This window comes from Zootoca vivipara, chromosome 5, assembly GCF_965207765.1.
Source record: "Zootoca vivipara chromosome 5, rZooViv2.hap1.1, whole genome shotgun sequence".
Lineage (NCBI taxonomy): Eukaryota > Metazoa > Chordata > Lepidosauria > Squamata > Lacertidae > Zootoca > Zootoca vivipara.
The window spans coordinates 2910862-2930155 of NC_142588.1; the positions used below are offsets into that span (position 1 = coordinate 2910862).

The 19294-nt window shown below is 43.2% G+C and overlaps 1 protein-coding gene across 2 annotated transcripts in view; it reads left to right on the forward strand.

Annotated features, from left to right (window-relative positions):
• Positions 1–16349, forward strand: part of ETV6 (ETS variant transcription factor 6) — a 121150-nt gene extending 104801 nt beyond the window's left edge. Inside the window, exons 5-8 of one of the 2 annotated variants that reach the window (XM_035137312.3) lie at positions 1122–1667; positions 10359–10501; positions 13001–13101; positions 15353–16349. In XM_035137312.3, the coding sequence (XP_034993203.1) occupies positions 1122–1667; positions 10359–10501; positions 13001–13101; positions 15353–15458 (896 nt within the window). In that variant the 3' untranslated portion in view covers positions 15459–16349. The remainder of the gene's footprint in view (positions 1–1121; positions 1668–10358; positions 10502–13000; positions 13102–15352) is intronic. The other variant, XM_060275160.2, reaches the window with a different exon arrangement.
• The last annotated feature ends 2945 nt before the right edge of the window (positions 16350–19294 follow it).

Consider the following 19294-nt stretch of genomic DNA (forward strand, 5'->3'; position numbering starts at 1 on the left):
TGCTAGTGCTGTGTATGGACGGGACATAGCATCTTTTGGGTGGTGCTTCAGGGATTTGTAATTGCAGGTATTTTAGAGCAAACATTTTTTTAAAAAAGGATGTGTTATTTTGTAATTAAGTTTTTTAAAACTTTCACAGCCATTTATTATGTAATTTTACTGATAATATAGAGCACAATTCAGTCAATATTAATTACTTTTAAATTCCATTAATTTTAATGGGAAGCATTTACCGTAAGCATATGCTTAATTGAAATAAATGGATGTGTTTTTAATCCAAATTAATTGGATAATAGCCACAATGTTCTGGGGGTGTATAACAGAAATAATTTTTTACTGAACAACATAACTTTATCGTAAGTGTATAGTGGTATAGGACTCTGTGTATGCCATAATTGCAGAGGACCACAAAAAGTATGCAACAGTCAGCTCTCCTTTCTGAGAGTCTTCACTTTCTTTCATTTTCTTTTTTTAAGCAAGTTTCCAGATCTTATAGCTACACTGCTGACATCTCAGAAGCCTGAGAGAATAGTGCTTTCAGGGTTTGGAGACAAGACACCAGTGTTATTGTCTCCACGTGTCTAGCAAAACCGGGGTAAATATTTCAGAATAATTGATGCGAAATGTGATACAATTTGCATCATGGTTGCAAGTCATACAAGACAGCTTTTCTTGGTGTAGAATTTTAACATTTTTATTGGGAGTAAACACAGTCCATATGCTCTATTTTAAAGCCTGTGATGTGCATTCAGGCAACAGTCATGGTATGAATATATTTGTCTCATCTTTTCGAAACAATGTTTTTGTCCTGGAGAGAACAAATATGGGCAGTGTTTACCTCACCTTAGTTTTTATTTGGCTGGAACCAAAGGGTCCAGTTAAAATTGTGTCTTAAGATGTGTCACCAGTGCTATTTTTCAGGTGCCAGAACTCACCATGAATCCCTCCCTTGTTTACTTGTAATGGCAATGGCACTTGCCTGAGAGGTGCCAGAACTGAGTTTTGGTGAGCTCAGGCTGAAAAAAAGCCCCGTGTGTTACCTATGAGCTCCCAGTTGGCCATTCCTGCCTATTGCAGAATACACAACTTTTTTCTTTCTTTCTTTTTCTTTTGCTATACAGACAACTTTGTCCAGAGACCTTCAAGACAATCAGCTGACACAATGCACCACAACCCACCTACCATTGAATTATTGCATCGTTCTAGATCCCCCATTGGTGCCAACCACAGGCCTTCCCCAGAACCTGAGCAGCGGTCATTGAAGTCCCCATTGGAGAACACTATCCGTCGCCTCTCACCAGCTGATAGGCTCTCAGGAATGAGGCACCACCAGGAGAACAATAGCCAGGAGTCTTACCCTCTCTCAGTGTCCCCTATTGAGAATAACCACTGCCCAACCCCTTCTGAAGTGCTTCAGAAGCCTTCCAGTCCCCGCCAGGAAAACACAAGGGTGATTCAGCTGATGCCCAGCCCCATCATGCACCCCTTGATACTGAACCCCAGGCACTCTGTGGATTTCAAAGCCTCCAGATTGTCGGAAGATGGGATGCACAGAGAGGTCAAACCCATCAACCTGTCCCATCGGGAAGAATTAGCATACATGAATCACATCATGGTCTCCGTCTCTCCGCCTGAAGAGCATGCAATGCCCATTGGAAGGATAGCAGGTTAGTATGATATATTCCAGGTCATGTATGTTTCTTGGGTATGGTTTCCCCAAGGGCTGATGCTTGGGAAATTTGTTAATTTCATTTGAAGACAAACAGAAGTCCATAGGTTGAAGGTACTATAGAAGCAAATGGGTAAACAGAGGTATTTACTTTATGGTGATCTGCCATCATCTTGTTCTCAGAACCCAAATCCCAAAAATTATGGATGGTCTTTCTGACAAAGTAATGGCCACCAACTCCTGATTAATCTTCCTTGCATTTTCCCATGAACAACATTCCTCAAAATACATTCATTTTATGTATTATTTCATGTCATGGTTTCCCAGCAAACAAATTTAATACTGCAACAGGTTGAACGAGTCAGCATGGCCCAGGTAAAACGAACTGCTGTTAAATTTGAAGGATTCCAGTGAGAGAATGCTTAATTCTATTCTATTAAATTTAACAGAGATTCACATTCCTTATTTGCTTGGATTGGCTCTAGGACGGAGGGATCTGAATTTCTCTTCTGCCAGTGCAAACAGAAAGGGGTTCTAATAAGTTATTATTAATCTTCTTTACGATTTACCTAAATGTTAATAAGCACTGTAAAACAATTTTTAAAAAAAAGCCTGCCCACAGGTTTTCCTTCCCCGTGACAGTTATACATTGTACAATGCAGGCCTGCTGTTTGAAATGGGCCATTCTGCATTTATTATACAGTAATGTGAAGCTCAGTCCGTAGGGATGTGACCACCTGCTTCATGAATCTGAGAGTCAGACTGAGTTTAATCAAGCAGTTGTTCACTTCCGCAGATATCTGCTCACATCAGCACACATACATGTGTGAGCACTGCATGTAAGGTAGAAATTAGGGTTGCCATACATCTGGAGTTTCCTGAACATACACTGAATACTGCTATCGGAAGCGGTGTCCAGGCGGAAATTGGCAAAATGTCTGGGGAAATCTGGATGTATGAGAACCCCTGTCGTCACTTACTGAACTTTATTGAAATATGGCAACCCTAGTAGAAATACAGCAACTGGTAGGTACCGTAATTGCCCATTTCCATCTCTGAACTGAAGAAACTGCAACATTCTGTATTTTGGGCTCCATGGAAGACAGCAGCATCTCCTGAGTTGGCAGTTACCACGTTGCACAGTCTGTGTAAAAAGTTTTGTATAGAAGCAAGCAGCTCTTAGCAGACACTCAAAAACAAATCAAACGAATAGACCTTCCCAATTGGCATTCAATAATGTTCTGTCCTTGCCTACTGAATTGCTATTTCTTCCTTGCATCATTACAGCAGCAACAACAAAAATGTGACAGACTGTCAAATAATCTGCTATTCCTTGAAACTCCCCCCCCCCCTCGTCAAAGGATGCATGAGAGGGCAGTGAAACTATTCACTAGAAAGAGCCTCCAGAGTAGAGAAATCCAGAGTCTTATACCTACAAGGGGTTGCAATGCTTGCAGCTATTGCAAAAACAGCTTTGCTGGCTACTAGCTGTTTGGGGTTTGTTTGTTTGTTTGTTTGCTTGCTTGCTTGCTTGCTTGCTTGCTTGTTTCTCTCTTGAGCTCAATGTTGAGAATTAACTGGTGGGCTGTTTTGGGACTAAGCTGTCAATACTGCTACAGTTGTAAAGGTAAAGGTAAAGGTAAAGGGACCCCTGACCATTAGGTCCAGTCGTGACTGACTCTGGGGTTGTGGTGCTCATGTCGTGTTGTTGGCCGAGGGAGCCGGCGTACAGCTTCCAGGTCATGTGGCCAGCATGACAAAGCCACTTCTGGCGAACCAGAGCAGCGCACAGAAACGCCATTTACCTTCCCGCCATATCTATTTATCTACTTGCAGTTTGACGTGCTTTCAAACTGCTAGGTTGGCAGGAGCTGGGACCAAGCAACGGGAGCTCACCCCGTCACGGGGATTCGAACTGCCGACCTCCTGATCGGCAAGCCCTAGGCTCTGTGGTTTAACCCACAGCGCCACCCATGTCCCGCTACAGTTGTACCGTGGTTAAAAATGCCTTGTGACTCAAATGTTTTGGCTCCCGAACGTCACAAACCCGGAAGTAAGTGTTCCGATGTAAGTAAGCCGAATGTCCGATGGGGCTTCCACTTGAGTGCAGGAAGCTCCTGCACCCAATCGGAAGCTGCACCTTGGTTTTCGAACGTCTTTGGAAGTCGGACGGACTTCTGGAATGGATTCCATTCAAGAACCAAGGTACGACTGTAGATCTCTAAACCACTTTTTACCAGAAATGAGGTCTGTGATACTTTTATTTCAAGGCTGACTTCCAGATGAGTGAAGTTTACTAGGGATGTTAAAATCGTTGAGCCAGAGAGAGATTCTTCAGCATATCTCTGTAGGCTTGTAGCAGTTTTAAAAAGGGAGGGGGGAGACTGTTGCTCATTTGTGTGTATTATTGTATTTTTCCATGCATAAGATGACCCCTAATTTTTGAACCCCAAATTAAGAAATCAATATTTATTGAGGGGAGGGGAGATTGTCCTTCAGTTGTTGAGTTTTTGTGCAGGAGGTCGCCACTGCCAATCGCTTGCCACCGATCACCCAACCACTCACCCACTCTCTGCCAATCACCTGCACACATGCACGCTTGCCACAGCCGCCAGTCACACACCCGCTCGCTGACAGCAATCACCTGCCCACTTGCCACCACAGATCACATGCACGCCTCCCTCTGCATTTACTATCCATGTATAAGATGACCCTGAATTTTTGCCTAATTTTTTAAAGCAAAAAAACCACGGTCTTATACACAGAAAAATATGGTAATTCACCTAAATACTAAATATTTCAGCTTGGAACATTAGCCCTCTTCTCACTTTCCATTCCATATATTGAACAAATGCATGGAAGTGGAGAGTGTTCTAGCTGCTGTTGCCATCGCTTGACTTCAGTGGAAGGCGAGAACTGTCCCGATGTGACTGGATGTGCACAGGGTCTCTACTAGTGGGATGAGGATTTATGGTTTATGCAGGCCCTTATTGTGTCTACTTGTACTTTCATAGCGCCCATTGACACAAGTGTTAGAACTCAGGAGAACAGTTGGAACCATGAGTCAGTGAGTGGTATAACTGGGCTCCTTCCAACATTCCCAGAGCAGCAGAGGGCCCACTACTGACAAGGGAACAATCCTTGTTTCGAATGGGGAAATGGGAACTTGCCCCAGAGCGCAAGGACCACTGAGGTGATCTCCCACTGCGTATTGGAGATCAACTGGGGCATTGAGAGATTGTACTGTGACTTTTTCTATCAATGCTGACCTGTTGTGCTGGCCTGCTCAAGAGGGAGGACTGAAAGCAGGGACCACTACTGAAGCCATGGGGGGGGGGTTTGAAAGGAGCCTGCAGAAACCTGGGGCGGGTCATTAACTGATGATTGGGCTTGCTGTTTAACACTGCTCTTCCCTGCCCCCCAACCAACAGAATTAATCTGCAGCCCTCGGAGAAACCTTAACTAGTCCTCAAAGGCAGGCCTTTCATCCTCTAACCAGGGGTCAGCAAACTTTTTCAGCAGGGGGCCGGTCCGCTGTCCCTCAGACCTTGTGGGGGGCTGGACTATATTTTTTAAATAATATGAATGAATTCCTCAGCCCCACAAATAACCCAGAGATGCATTTTAAATAAAAGGACACATTCTACTCATGTAAAAACATGCTGATTCCCGGACCGTCCGCGGGCCTGATTTAGAAGGCGATTGGGCCGCATCCGGCCCCCGGGCCTTAGTTTGGGGCCCCGTGCTCTAACCAGTTTTGCAGTGCTTGCTGAAGTCACGTCTCATTTGAGGAGACTGCTGCTCATTAGCATACATCAAATATTTTAATACGAAATCTATAAAACATTTTTCCATTGTTGAACACTCAAGCACTTTTTGCTGACTTTTTAATTAAAAAGAAACACTCAAAAGAAGTGATAAACCAAGAAGGAAATGGCAGGATTGCTTAAGTTTCCCCAGGCTAATCTGGTTAGTCTGAATGAAATGTAATCTGCCAGGAAGTCTGCTTAGCTGGACAAACAGGCAAGGTATATCAATGAAAGTTCTATCTGATGTGTAAAATAAGAATGTAGAAGCACAACCAACCTATATCACTACAGTCATACCTCGGTTTAAGTACGCCTCGGTTTGAGTACTTTCAGTTTAAGTACTCCACGGACCCGTCTGGAACGGATTAATCCACTTTCCATTACTTTCAATGGGAAAGTTCGCTTCAGGTTAAGTACGCTTCAGGTTAAGTACGGACTTCCGGAACCAATTGTGTTTGTAAACCGAGGTACCACTGTATATAATAAAGCAAAGCACCCCTTCAGTCATAAGAAACTTCCATGTAAATTTTTTCCTCTCAATTTATTTTAACAATCCAGCAAACGCTCATCAGCTGCATGAGACAGGAGAGATTTATGATTGCTTATCTCTCTTTTAATTTACTTGAAAAGCAAACATGGGTGGGGTGAAATTGGATCTGGGCCACAGCACTGAGGTGGAGGGATTAACTTCCCCTACACACGCACACACACACACACACACACACACACACACACACACACACACGGAGGCTACTTGCCCTATTAGAACAAATTCAAATGTTAACTGTATAGAACTGTTGTTGTTGTTGTTGTTGTTGTTGTTGTTGTTGTTGTTGTTGTTGTTGTTGTTGTTGTTATAATATACCACCCCTCATATGACGATCACAGAGCGATTCAGCTATGACTCAGTGTCCTACGTTTATGAATTCTGTTTTGACCAGTCCTGGATTTGTAGAAGAAACATACGCTTGAGAAAAGTCTTGCATCTGTACTGGAAATACCTGTTTGCTGTGGGAAGCTTCTTTGCTGTTTTTGGCTTCAGGGTTCCAAGCAAGTTATGAATATTTGCTTGGTGCTAGTCATAGCCAAAAAAATAAAGAACAAGGCAGCATTTAGTTACATCTGCCTTGTTCTTTAATCTTTGGTGCCTCCTGGCTGTGCATTTCAGTTCCCATGCGCTCTGATTCCTGTAGCCTTATGCAACCAACCTAGCTATGAAACTACTCTTTTATATTCTGCCATGCACTTAGGCAATTAGTTCTGTGCATCGTATTCCCATAATTCACATTCCCTAACAAGAATGGTAATTATATTAATGAATTATAACATTCAGAATGCTTCACAGCCCCTAAAAGCATCCTGCAGCCAACATTGCATAGATACAATAGAAGGAGAGAAGCCCTCTTCTGACACCACTGCTGTGGAATAAGCCCTAACATGTGCTCTGGTGGTTCCTTCACTTTCACTCCAGCTGTTTCATTTCTCCAAGTTCCCCAGAAAACTAAGGAGATAGCCAAGATATACAATGCATTAAAGGGGCCCCTGACCATCAGGTCCAGTCGTGTCCGACTCTGGGGTTGCGGCTCTCATCTCGCTCTATAGGCCGAGGGAGCCGGCGTTTGTCTGTAGACAGCTACCGGGTCATGTGGCCAGCATGACAAAGCTGCTTCTGGCGAACCAGAGCAGCGCACGGAAACAGCGTTTACCTTCCTGCCGAAGCGGTCCCTGTTTATCTACTTGCACTTTGATGTGCTTTCGAACTGCTAGGTGGGCAGGAGCTGGGAATGAGCAACGGGAGCTCACCCCGTTGCAGGGATTCGAACCACCGACCTTCTGATCAGCAAGCCCTAGACTCTGTGGTTTAACCCACAGCGCCACAATGCATTAGCAAACATTTAAGAGGTCTCATGTAAACCTTACAGCCCTTTGCTTCATTCCAAAGCTTTGAAAATACTTCCAACAGACCACCAGTCAGAGACTGAACCTAAGGCATGATCCCTGAGCAGATGCAAGCTGAAATTCTCAACACACTCAGAAGTTGGCAGGTACACCAAGGGTCATTTAGTCCAACCCCCTGCAATGCAGGGTTCTCAGCTAAAGCATCCATGGCGGATGGTCATCCAACCTCTGCTTTAAAATCCTCCAAGGAAGGAGAGTCCACCACCTCCCGAGGGGGTCTGTTCCACTGTCAGAAGAGGAGGAGGAGGAGGAGGAGGAGTAGTAGTAGTAGTTTGGATTTAATTTCCCGCTTTATCACTCCCCGAAGGAGTCTCAAAGTGGCCAACAATCTCCTTTCCCTTCCTCCCCCACAACAAACACTCTGTGAGGTGAGTGGGGCTGAGAGACTTCAGAGAAGTGTGACTAGCCCAAGGTCACCCAGCAGCTGCATGTGGAGAAGTGCGGAATCGAACCCAGTTCACCAGATTACGAGTCCACCACTCTTAACCACTACACCACACAAAACAGCTCTCACCATCAGAATGTTCTTCCTGAGGTTTAGTTTATTATTAAGGGTGTTATTCCTGCATACATTGTGTAGCATGCACACAGCTTCGGACTCCTCACTGTTTAATTGGCTTTACACTTCCTGAGGGAAATGGAATAAGTAACCTGCCAACTACCAGTTTGCAATCTTTCAGTGACCAGTTTGCAAATGCAACCTCTGTATGGAAGTACCCCAGAAAATGTCCTTACTAAGGGAGACAACATGTGTTGAATTCCTTCTAACCTTTTGTCTTGATAGAGTTAATGTCAGTACAGTATCACTTTGCTAGTACCTAAATTTAATCAAATCCTAATTGAGTACTAATGTTCAGTACTAGGGCTGTCAGTTTACATTCCTTAGTACAAAAAGTATTGATCTGATGTCTAGGGTTCTGGAAGTTTCTCTGTGTGAAATAAACAAGCAGAAGGTTCCTGATGTTTGGGTTATTCCTTCAGAGAAGCTGAGTACAGCTGGTTTAAACTGGATCTCTGTCAAGGTCATGCTGACTCTAAAAGTAAGGCCAGAAGGAGCCTGGGTTTCACTTTCACTTTCACTTTCTATCTTTTTTCCTTCTGTTGTGGTGTTTATAACAACAACAACAACAACAACAATTTATTTATTATTTATACCCCGTCCATCTGGCTGGGTCTCTCCCGCCACTCTGGGCGGCTTCCAACACACGTCAAAATACATTAAAATATCACAGATTAAAAACGATAGGGGTGGAGACGCTCCTTCAGGTATACATGTTCTATGTACTATGTTCTGTACATAGTATGCTTAGCGTTAAGGTTTAGACTTATTATAAGTTATTGTAAGTTTAGGTTGTCTGCTGCAACTGGATTTCTTATGGGCAGTGTCAATCCTGAATGTATTGAATTTGTGACCATTATGCTCATTTGTCTTCAGTAGCCGTAAAGCTCTGCTGGATGAAATACAATTGATTGCTGCTGGTCTATTTTTTGGGGGGGGGATCCTGTACAGGTTGTAAGTTTTTACTCTGCTAACTATATGTTGGAATCTGCTCTGAACCAATATTGAGTAGAATTCCATGACATATAGGAAGACATTCAAGAGTATAAGAATATGCTCTTCTTTATAATACAAATGATCTATTCTTCCCCTATAATAATAAATGAAATATAAATTAATTTGATTCCCATTTCTTGTCTGAGGTAAAATTTCCTGGTGCTATGAATTAGGCATTGTCACTGGTGGAATTCATTCCTGCAGGAAATTTACCAGATCTGTTCCATCAGTAGAAAATAAATGGTAGCGTTTTTCTGCCATACTTTTGTAAGCTGGTTTGAGACTGTTATTTGTGCATATTCTTTCTCAATTAATGTTTATGGTTTGTTGGCTTGTTTTAAAGTAGATTTGAATCTTTTAAATGATTTGTTGTCTGTATCTTTCCATATTGGCATGAGCTCTTTAACGACCATGTTCAGTGGAAAAGCAGTACAGAAATTTTAAAATAAATTAGGGGCTGTAAGTCCACCAGTGTAGACTTACGTATGGGGCACCTAGAAAACTAGTGCGATGAGAAAACAAACAAATACAAATAAATAAATACATTCTATGCTGCATGTTATCCCATGGGGTGTCAAATTCAACCTTCCCCTTTCAGAATATAAAAGCTGTCTTTGAAGTGTGGCAGTTTCTTAGCTTTGGTCTGCAATCAGTTTTTGAATTCTAAATTTCTCACTGAATATGCCTGTACTGTAAAATTTACTTGCATGAAGCTGAAAGAGTGGGGAGAACTAACCTTTTTGCTTAACCAATCTAAAAATACATGAAAGAAGGAGGGGGAAAGTAATCAAAATTTAAATAATCTGTTAGACCTTTAATTAGAGATCTAGCCAGGGTGAAATTTCAATCCAATTATCAAAAATGAAGGCATTTAACTACTTAATAGCTCTGAAGTAATTGCAGTGTTTTTTACAGAATATGCAAATGCTGAGTTGGAGAAAAGTGTTAAGGGACATACATGTGGAATTTTCTGTTACATTAGCAAACCAGGATCATGACAAAAACACAAAATTTCTAGAAACAAATTATTTCAAATGTGCAATATTTTTTTTAATAGAAACAATTCGACAAATACATGGTTTATCAAAGGCTAATGTACATGATAGCTAAAGCCTCCATACTGTATATAGAAACGGTATATCTTTGAATACCAAGATTCTGAGGACAATCAACAGGGAACGGTCATCTGTGTCCTGATCTTGCTTATAATTTCCCTGAGGTGTCTGACTGGCTTCTGGTGGTGGGAGGTGGAATGGATCTCTCATCTGATCTCCCAAGACAACTCTGGTGTTCTTAAGTGGAAATCTGAATTGTCAGCATCATTCCAGGTGTGGGTCTTTTTAAAACATTTGTGTCCTCTTCACAGACTGCAGACTCCTTTGGGATTATGTCTATCAGCTGCTGTCAGACAGCCGGTACGAAAACTTCATCCGATGGGAGGACAGAGAATCCAAAATATTCCGGATAGTGGATCCTAACGGACTGGCCAGGCTGTGGGGAAACCATAAGGTAAAGAGCAGCTTAGCTTTAGTACACCAAGTATTGCTGACCTAACCTAGCAATGTTGGACAGAGAAAGGGAGAGGTGTTGATCTCAAGGCAACATTGTCCCTCACAATCCACACAATCTGGCTCCATGCATGTTGCTGTTTCTTGGTCCATGACTTGGGTGTAACAGAATTGTGATAACTGCAATTTTTTTTAAATGTAGACTAGGGGCTGTATCCTTACTCACTCTGCTTGCCAACCTCCCTCCCAGCCCCCCACATCCCTAGAGCTTTCCCTTGTCAACCCCTGTGTCGGTGCATCCTCCTTTTGTGCAATGCCCTTTGCACACAATAGTAATTCCTGCATCTTCCTCCTACCACACCTTGCAGCTCCCACCCTTTTCACCTTCTGCCACTGCTCCTATTCTGAAGACATTTTCATTCCCCTGCTTTCATCTTCAACCCCATTGCATACCTCCTCCCTAATTTTCTCAACTGTCCCTTGCACACAGACCACCCCCATTTGCAGGCCTCCTCCTCTCCTATTCTGCAGCCCCTTTAGGCACACACCCCTTGCTGATATATGTCACTCTATCTCTAAGATGAATAGAATCTTAAGAGCAAGTCTGTCAGTTATCTTGTTTGGTTAGAGAAGGTTAAGTTAGGTAATGGGTGTTGTACATATGTGGGTATTTGCTTGTCAGTAAGATATCTATTCTAAGTTAGATTCTAGAACTTCTTGTTGAAGGCAATAAGTGGTACCAGGATGAGGGCTCCACATCCTTTATCTGTCACATGAGGCTGCTGAGGAATGGAGGAGCGCTGTCATGGACAGGCTGGAAGCAGAGGAGTGGTGGGAGGATCCAGCTGGGGAACCCCCAGGGGAAGGAGGCTCAGAGCCAGGGGACAGGGGTGGGACAACAGTGAGTGGTCAGAGGGAGAAGACTGGGAGGAGGACGTGTCAACAGCAGAAGAGGTGGCAGAGCTTAGTGAACAGAAAGAGGCTGTGGCAGAGCACTGTTCAGACTCTGAGGTAGAAGTGGGGGCTGGAGAGCAGTGGGACCAGAAGACAGAAGAGGCCAGGGAGTCTCCTGCTGCTGCTGCTGCTGCTGCTGCTGCTATGACTAGCTCTCCTCCCCCCTGGTCTCCTAGAACAGAGAGAAATGAAATGTGCACAGACATAGACTAAGACTGCGTGGGAAAGACCCTGGAGAGGAGGAGTCCTAGTGGGCCCTGGGGACCTTCAGTCCTTGCAACTGCTTCATCAGGGCAAGACCTAGAAAGAGTTTCTGAGACCACTAGGCTGGAGCTGTGGATTGTTTCCTTGAATCATTCACTTTACTGGCATCACGTGATTCATTGTGTTGTGCTAACCTACGCCTGACTCCAGCGTAGGGGGATGTTTGAGTACAGCAAGAAGAGAGAGGGGACAGAACGGGAAAAAGTGGCTGTTTTAAATAGCAGCTCAGGGTTTAGTAAAGCAGGCACAGAGATACACTGAGGGGTTGCTTTCCCCCTTGCCCCCCCTCCCCCAAAACAAGCCAGTTTTAACAAGGAGAAATAGCAGAGGTGGGTAGTTAGCAGAGATGGGTACTTTGAAATGAACAGCAAAAAGCTAACATGACCAAGCCTATCCAAACTCCCTTGTACTCAACTACCACTTCTACCCCCTCAGTGTTAACCCCTGCATGCTCTATTCAAGCCTCTGCAATGTTAAAATTGCCACTCTTTTCTACTCATCCCTGCTCTACTCAAATCTCTGCTGTTGTTTAAAACCACTGTTTTCCTCTGCTTTTCTCCCACCTAGTTTTACACAAACTGTTGCTGTTGTTTAAAACAGCAGGTTTCCTCTCAATGTTTTTCCATCCCCACTTCAAACTTTGCTGTTGTTTAAAACAACCGTTCTTTCCTTTTCAGTGCTCTTCCTTCTCGCTGTACTTGTGCCTCTTCCAGGTGGGGGTGGACTTTACTTCTTTGGAGGTTTTTAAGCAGAGGTTGGCCACCTGTCATGTATGCTTAAGTTGAGATTCCTGCATTGCAGGGGGTTGGACTAGATGACCCTTGGAATCCCTTCCAATTCTATGGTTCTCAGCTGCCTCATGTGTGAGAGCTAAAGGACAAGAAGTTCATAAATAGTCCATACTTTACTCAAACCACCACCATTTTCCTCTTAGTTTACTCCATTGCTGATTTACTCAAACTTCTGCCATTATTTTAAACCCTCTCATTGTTCTTCGCTTCTTGCTCCCATGCCATGGCCACTGTTGTTGTGCACTTTGCCTTCCTTTTTTCTCCCCTATCCTGCATATCAAAGACTGGGATGAGGCAATTGGGGGCTGTGTGATGACATTATTACATTTTTATTATATTGCGAGATAGATAAAGTGATCCCTTCCCGAATTCTGTAGTCTACGAATATATGTGGGAAACAGAACAAAAGGAAAGACAGAAACATTAACCACCTTTTTCTTTATATTATTATGATTTAATTATGGCTTCATGCTTTTCTTCTTTCTTTACAGAACAGAACAAATATGACTTATGAGAAAATGTCTAGAGCCCTGCGTCACTATTATAAACTAAATATTATCAGAAAGGAGCCAGGACAACGGCTTTTGTTCAGGTGATGATACTTCCTCATTTTTCATCCTTGTTGTTTGCAAGAAATTCTTTTTCTAAATTTCCTTATGGAGGAAGCTATAAAATAGAATGGTTATTGCCTTCCAGAAATGTAGCTAACCTGACTAAAAACCAAACTTCCGAATACCTGAAGGCTGGGGGTGGGTTCACCAGTTCACAGCATTAAAACCAATATCTCAAAGACCATCAGTGTTGAAGAATTCCATGAGGCCCCTGTGCAGATTGTACGTGCAGCTCTGCATATGAAGCTGACAGTTTGGCACTTGGAGGATTAACCAAGTCAAACTGACTTATGTTCAGCAAGTGGTGAATTTGTGATATTGCATTAATGTAAGCATGAGGCAAATAATTGCATTTTTTTAAAAAAAAATAATCAGGGCTATTAAGACCAAAACAGGGGACTGGGTTTTCTTTTTCAGGACTGCATATAGTTCTTTATAACATTTGTACTAGTCCATTGTCACACTGGTGGTGCGTGCTCAAGAGTGAGGGAAGCATCCATGACAGGCACGGCAAGCGAGCGAGGCTTGCGGCAGAAGGGGAAGCAAGAGGGGCAGCCAGTGAGAGTTGAGCATCTCTCAAGGGTGTGGAAGTGGGCAGTTTGAGCAAAAGGGGTGATGTGGCACTGTGAGCAGAGGCGGAGTGGGCAGATGAGCTTGCAGTGGCAGGGCAAGTCCAGGAAGGGAGGTGATGCGCAGGCTGAGCGAAGTGCAGGTGAGTTGGAAGAGGTGTGATGATGGGTGGGGAGGGGGGCTTGGGCAATGAGAAAGGAGTAAGGAGAAGGGCAAGGGGAGGGGGCTGTGGTGAGGTAATAAAAGGAGTGTGGAATAAAAGAAATGTAGAAATAGTAAACACCTCCACTGAAATAACCATTTTGAAACAGTACCTTTGCAGGTACAAGAGGACCATTTTTTTTGTTTTTTCCATTTAAAAAGGAGTACATGATTCAGCCTTATACTGAATCAAACCACTGCCCCATCTAGGCTGGGGCTCACCAAACAATTTATTTATTTCATAAAAATTATATGCCACTAGATTGTTGGAGGGGGGGGGCTTTAAAAAACCCAAAGAAGGGACATTTTAATGTATTTATTTCATGAAATTTATACACTGCTTGATTGCGAAAGACCTTAAAGCAGTATACAGAAGATAAAACAGTATAATCTGGGGAAAAAAATGCAACTCTGCTTTAAAGCATACAAAAGTTAAAATACTAAAACAGATTAAAATTGCCTTAACTTTCTAAGCATCTGGGTAGGCTTGTCTAAACAGGAATGTTTTTAGCAGGCACCAAAGTGAAGGCAGAGGAGGCCTTCATGGGTAGGTTGACCTCTGGCTAGATCAAACTGCCTACTCTGAGACCAGGTTTTCCAAGGCCTCAGGCATCGCTCTACTCCTGTAGTAGAGGTGTCAGGGATTGAACCAGGCAAGGCATGGCATGGGCTCTGTCAATAAACTTTGTGGCCCCTTCCACCGGAAGATTTTTGCAATGCTACAGTATTTCAAACTTGCTTTGTTCTATTAATAGAGTTAATAATATATATATGGGATAGCACAGGGGTCCTCAGACTACGGCCCATGGGCCGGATACGGTCCGAAGGCCACTTTTATCTGGCCCGCGACAACCCCCGCCGCCCGCTGCCACCGCCCGCTCTTAGCTTCCAGGTTGGAGGGGGCCGTGCGCATGCACACAAGCTATTTCAGGTGCTCCTCCGATGCGGAAGTGCGCTGGAAATAGCATGTGTGCACGTGTATGGGCACGCACTCACGCGCGCTCCCCCACCCTCCGGCCCGCCGCACAATCGGCGCTGCAGGCACCAGCCCAAAGCCGGGTAAGTGGGGACCCCTGGGATAGCACTTAGTAAATGATTCTGATTTAACTAACAAGAGGTTATTTTCTGGAAATACACAAGGCCACTTCACACAATATTTTCAAAAAAGCTCAGGCAACAACCAATTAGCTTGCGTGCGAATGACGTATGATCAGCACCAAACCCAGGAGTGACCAAAATAGTCACAAAAAAGCCACCACCGGGGGGGGGGCGTAATGGGGCAGGGTACGCTTATATGTGCTCTGCCAACGTGCGCAGGGGCTGGGAACAGAACCTTTATGTGAAAAATGCACCTTAGAGACCAACCAAGTTTGTTCTGAGTATAAGCTTTCGTGTGCATGCACACTTCTTCAGATACCAGTAAAGTAAGAACATGCATTTCTATGTTGCTTGTGTTTTCAGGTTCATGAAGACTCCAGATGAGATTATGAGTGGTCGCACTGACCGCCTGGAGCATCTTGAATCTCAGGAACTGGATGAGCAAATATACCAGGAAGATGAGTGCTGAAGAAACCAAGTCCCCTGCTTCACTTTGGTCTGTGGAAGAGCAGTCTACATGGAGGCACAGTCAGATGGGAAATGAGACCCCAGGACTTAGCATTTACTTTGGAGACAGTGCAAGAGCCCAGAGTACCTTAGAAAAAACAAATCTATTGGCAAGGTGTTAGCAGCAAGACTTGAAAGAGAGAGGGAAAATATAGCATCACTGCACTGCTCCTTCTAGAGTCTTCCTCACCCTGGGATATTTTTGTTTAGTTTTGTCTTTTGGTTGGTTGGTTTGTTGAGGATTTTCTTTTCTAATTAATATGCCACTTGGCCTTTTTAAAGCAACGTTTGTAGAGCAAAACATCAAGTTTTTGCTTATTCTGAAGGCTTTCCTATGGAAATGTAGTGCAACTGTTTTCTGTGCAAAGTTTCACAAGATGATTCCAAGATAGGAACAAATGGTGACAAATGCCATAAAAGAAGTGAGAAAATGGCTGGAGTTCCTTACATTATTTTTATTCACTCTTGCCACAAAGGTTAAAGATTCTGGATGGTGATCCATGGTGAAAGGTATAAGAAATTGAGAGCCATGAGTATCTTGGGTGACCATTGCGACTTGAAAGTGTCTGCAAAGCACCTCAGTACCACAAGGAGAGATAAATGGAAGAGTGCAGTAGGCTTCTCCACAATTTTTCAACTCAAGGAAGCTTTAAATGAAAAACATACTAATAGGACAGGATTTTTGCTTGACTGAGTTTGTTGAGCCCTCATCAGTTTGAAGAGGGTTTTTGTTTTTTTGTGCCAGCCAACAGTCTCTAGGACAGAGGAAAGGTTTGTCATAAAAAGAGAAGGAAGGGGTTTAAGGCCCTTAAAATTGCAAAATTGCATTTCTAGAAGTTCTAGTTACAGGTAGGTAGCTGTGTTGGTCAGACGCAGTCAAAACAAAATAAAAAAATCCTTCCAGTAGCACCTTAGAGACCAACTAAGTTTATCATAGGTATGAGCTTTCGTGTGCATGCGCACTTCTTCAGATACACTGAAACAGAAGTCACCAGACCCTTATATATAGTGGGAGGGTGGGGAGGGGTATTACTCAGAAGGGTGGTGGGAATGGGTGATTGGCTGATAGGAGTGGTAAACCTGTTGATGACTGTTAACAATTGTTTATGACTGCAATTGGTCTTGCAGGAAAAAGACTTCTGTTTCAGTGTATCTGAAGAAGTGTGCATGCACACGAAAGCTCATACCTATGACAAACTTAGTTGGTCTCTAAGGTGCTACTGGAAGGATTTTTTTATTTTGTTCTAGAAGTTCTGACAGGTTGTCATCACAACTATATGTGCTGGCGGGGAAACACAAATTGCATTTCTGGGCTGATCTTTGCATTGGTTATGTTTTACTCTGTTCTATGTGAGGTTTTCTGGCTATCTTACCCATAAACATGGAATTTCATTTTAAAGGATGAGCATTCATGCCCTGTTAATTTTAAATGTTTTAGGTTCTTGCAGCTCCAGATTGGTCTGTAGCTTTTTTGCTGAGAGGAGTTTTGTATGCACCTCTGTTGGTAGGAAGTCTCAGCAGTATGCTACCCTGTGGTTCTCTACCACAAAATATCTTACTCCTCATAAAGTTCATATGTTCATCTGTACACATAATGACACAATTCTGTCTGTGCTGCAGCATCCACACTCAATGAAAGCCGTTCACAGGGCTGTATGTATCTTAAAGGCTAATGAAATCAGTATTCTGTGCCATAATGACTTAAATTCTGCATCAGGAAATGCAGAATATGAAATTGTATCACTTGGACCTGATATTCAAATTAAGCATATTTGCTGTGATTTGATTTAATTTGCATAATGAGTTCTGCGTCTATAAGTGGGATAAGGTGGAAAGGAATGGCTATGCTGATGTCTCTCCACCTCTCCATCACTGGTAATTCTGCTCAGCCAACCTTCTGGCTTCTGAAATTCATTCTGAATCTTTAAAAACATGCTCTTTAAAAAGAAGAATTAAAGTGAAATACTCAATATGTTTCTGCATTTGCAGGGTAATACACATAGCCCCGGTCATTGGCTGGTTTCTTACCAGTTTCTAGTAAAAGTCATTCACTATAAAAAATTCACAGCAGTATTCACTAAAACCTGTTCTGGGACTCTCCCCCCCCCCCAAGAAAATGTTAAATAGTGAAATGAAACATACTACTGATAAGGGATAAAACTGTTAAATATATGATGCAACATGTGAAAATAAACAATCTTGCACATACATTTAAAGCAGCATTCATTTACACACATTTGTCCATCACTCTTCATTCCCCACAGGTAGCTCCTCTGGACCCTTAATTTATCTGTCTTTCATACCACAGCATACATTGGCCAAGAGATACTCTGCACTCAGTGTTAATTGAAAGGAGTCTCAGCGGAGCTGCTTTATGGAATTGTTTCTATTGAGTTTCAAACCCAGCTCACTGTTGACTTAAGAAGCTTCAGGTTGTCTGTTTTATATGCAAGGGGCCTCAAATTACATTTATTGTGTTTGAATTTGGCAGCTCATTTTTGTAGTTGCAGATTCTTAACATGTTTGTATGAATGGCAGACTCTTACAAGGGGGAAGCCTACTTTCTCTTCAGTCACAAAAAAGGCTGCAATTCTAAAAGCTTATGAATCCACACACACACACACCCGATGGTTTCATTGTTCCTGCATCCATGTAAGCAGCCCAGACAGTCACAGAAGCAACAGCTAGGTGGGCAGGGGGACGGGGGGGGGGAATTCATTGGGTGGCTGTTAATAAAACTGCAGCTGCAGCGGTGTGCTTTTTATATTCAGGAACTGAATATGAGTTCTTGTTTCTCTGGGGCCAAATGATAAGCATTACCAATTAATAAGGGGCTGCTTTTGAAAATGGCAGGTGTAGGGCCAGGTTTGCAACTGTTTACAAGATGTCCTGCACTTCCCTGTATCCCCAGCAGTAGTCAGTGATGGGCAGAACAAATAGGAATAGGAAAATGCTTAAAAGGTATTGGGGAATGGGGAACCCTACACTAAAACTCACCTACACAAAATGAACATTGCAAGGACCCCTGGGTTCACATAAGGGCAGAAATTTCTTTGACATTCTCTTTAAATGGCTGCAGCCACATGCAAATTAAGAATGAAATGCTGTTGTTGGTTTGCCTTTTTTTTAAAAAAAAAAAACTTAAGTCAATTGTAGCCTGTTGATTATGGCTCTTCCTTTTGTTTCTTCAAGGTGTGGGGGTTAAGGGGATTGAACTGAATGAATGTAACAAAGGAAACAAGAATGCCTTTTCTCAGGGCCAGTGAGTTGCAAATAATTTTTAAATGCTTGTAATTACATCATCTCAATAAAATTTTTAATATACAAAGTTGTTTTGTTGTTTTTTCTTAAGCAAGTATATGCAGCAGGTAAGAACTCAAGGTGTTCAAGGCTTTACTTTCCCTCTCCTCTCCACCACACCCACCTTTTTCAAAAGCCATCTTTAGCAGCACATCATGTGAGAGAACACTGAAGTTGTAATGCACAGCAGACGAAGGCAATTTAGTCGGAAGCTCTATTCTGTGCTCCAAACTCATTTCTTCTGCTATAATGGTATAAACTTATAGCATGCCCCACCCCCATGAAAAAATCTTGTCTGTTTTGAGAACTTAGAGCATGGGTGTCAAACACAAGGCCCGGGGGCCAAATCCGGCCCGCCAGACCTCGTCATGTGGCCCGCCGAGCGCCCCAGCCAGCGGGACCCAGCAGCGGGACCTTGCTGCTGAAGCGCCGCGCCGACAAAGCGCCGACAAACAGCTGGGGCCTGGGGGGGGTAGAAAGGCGCTGCGTGGAGCGCCC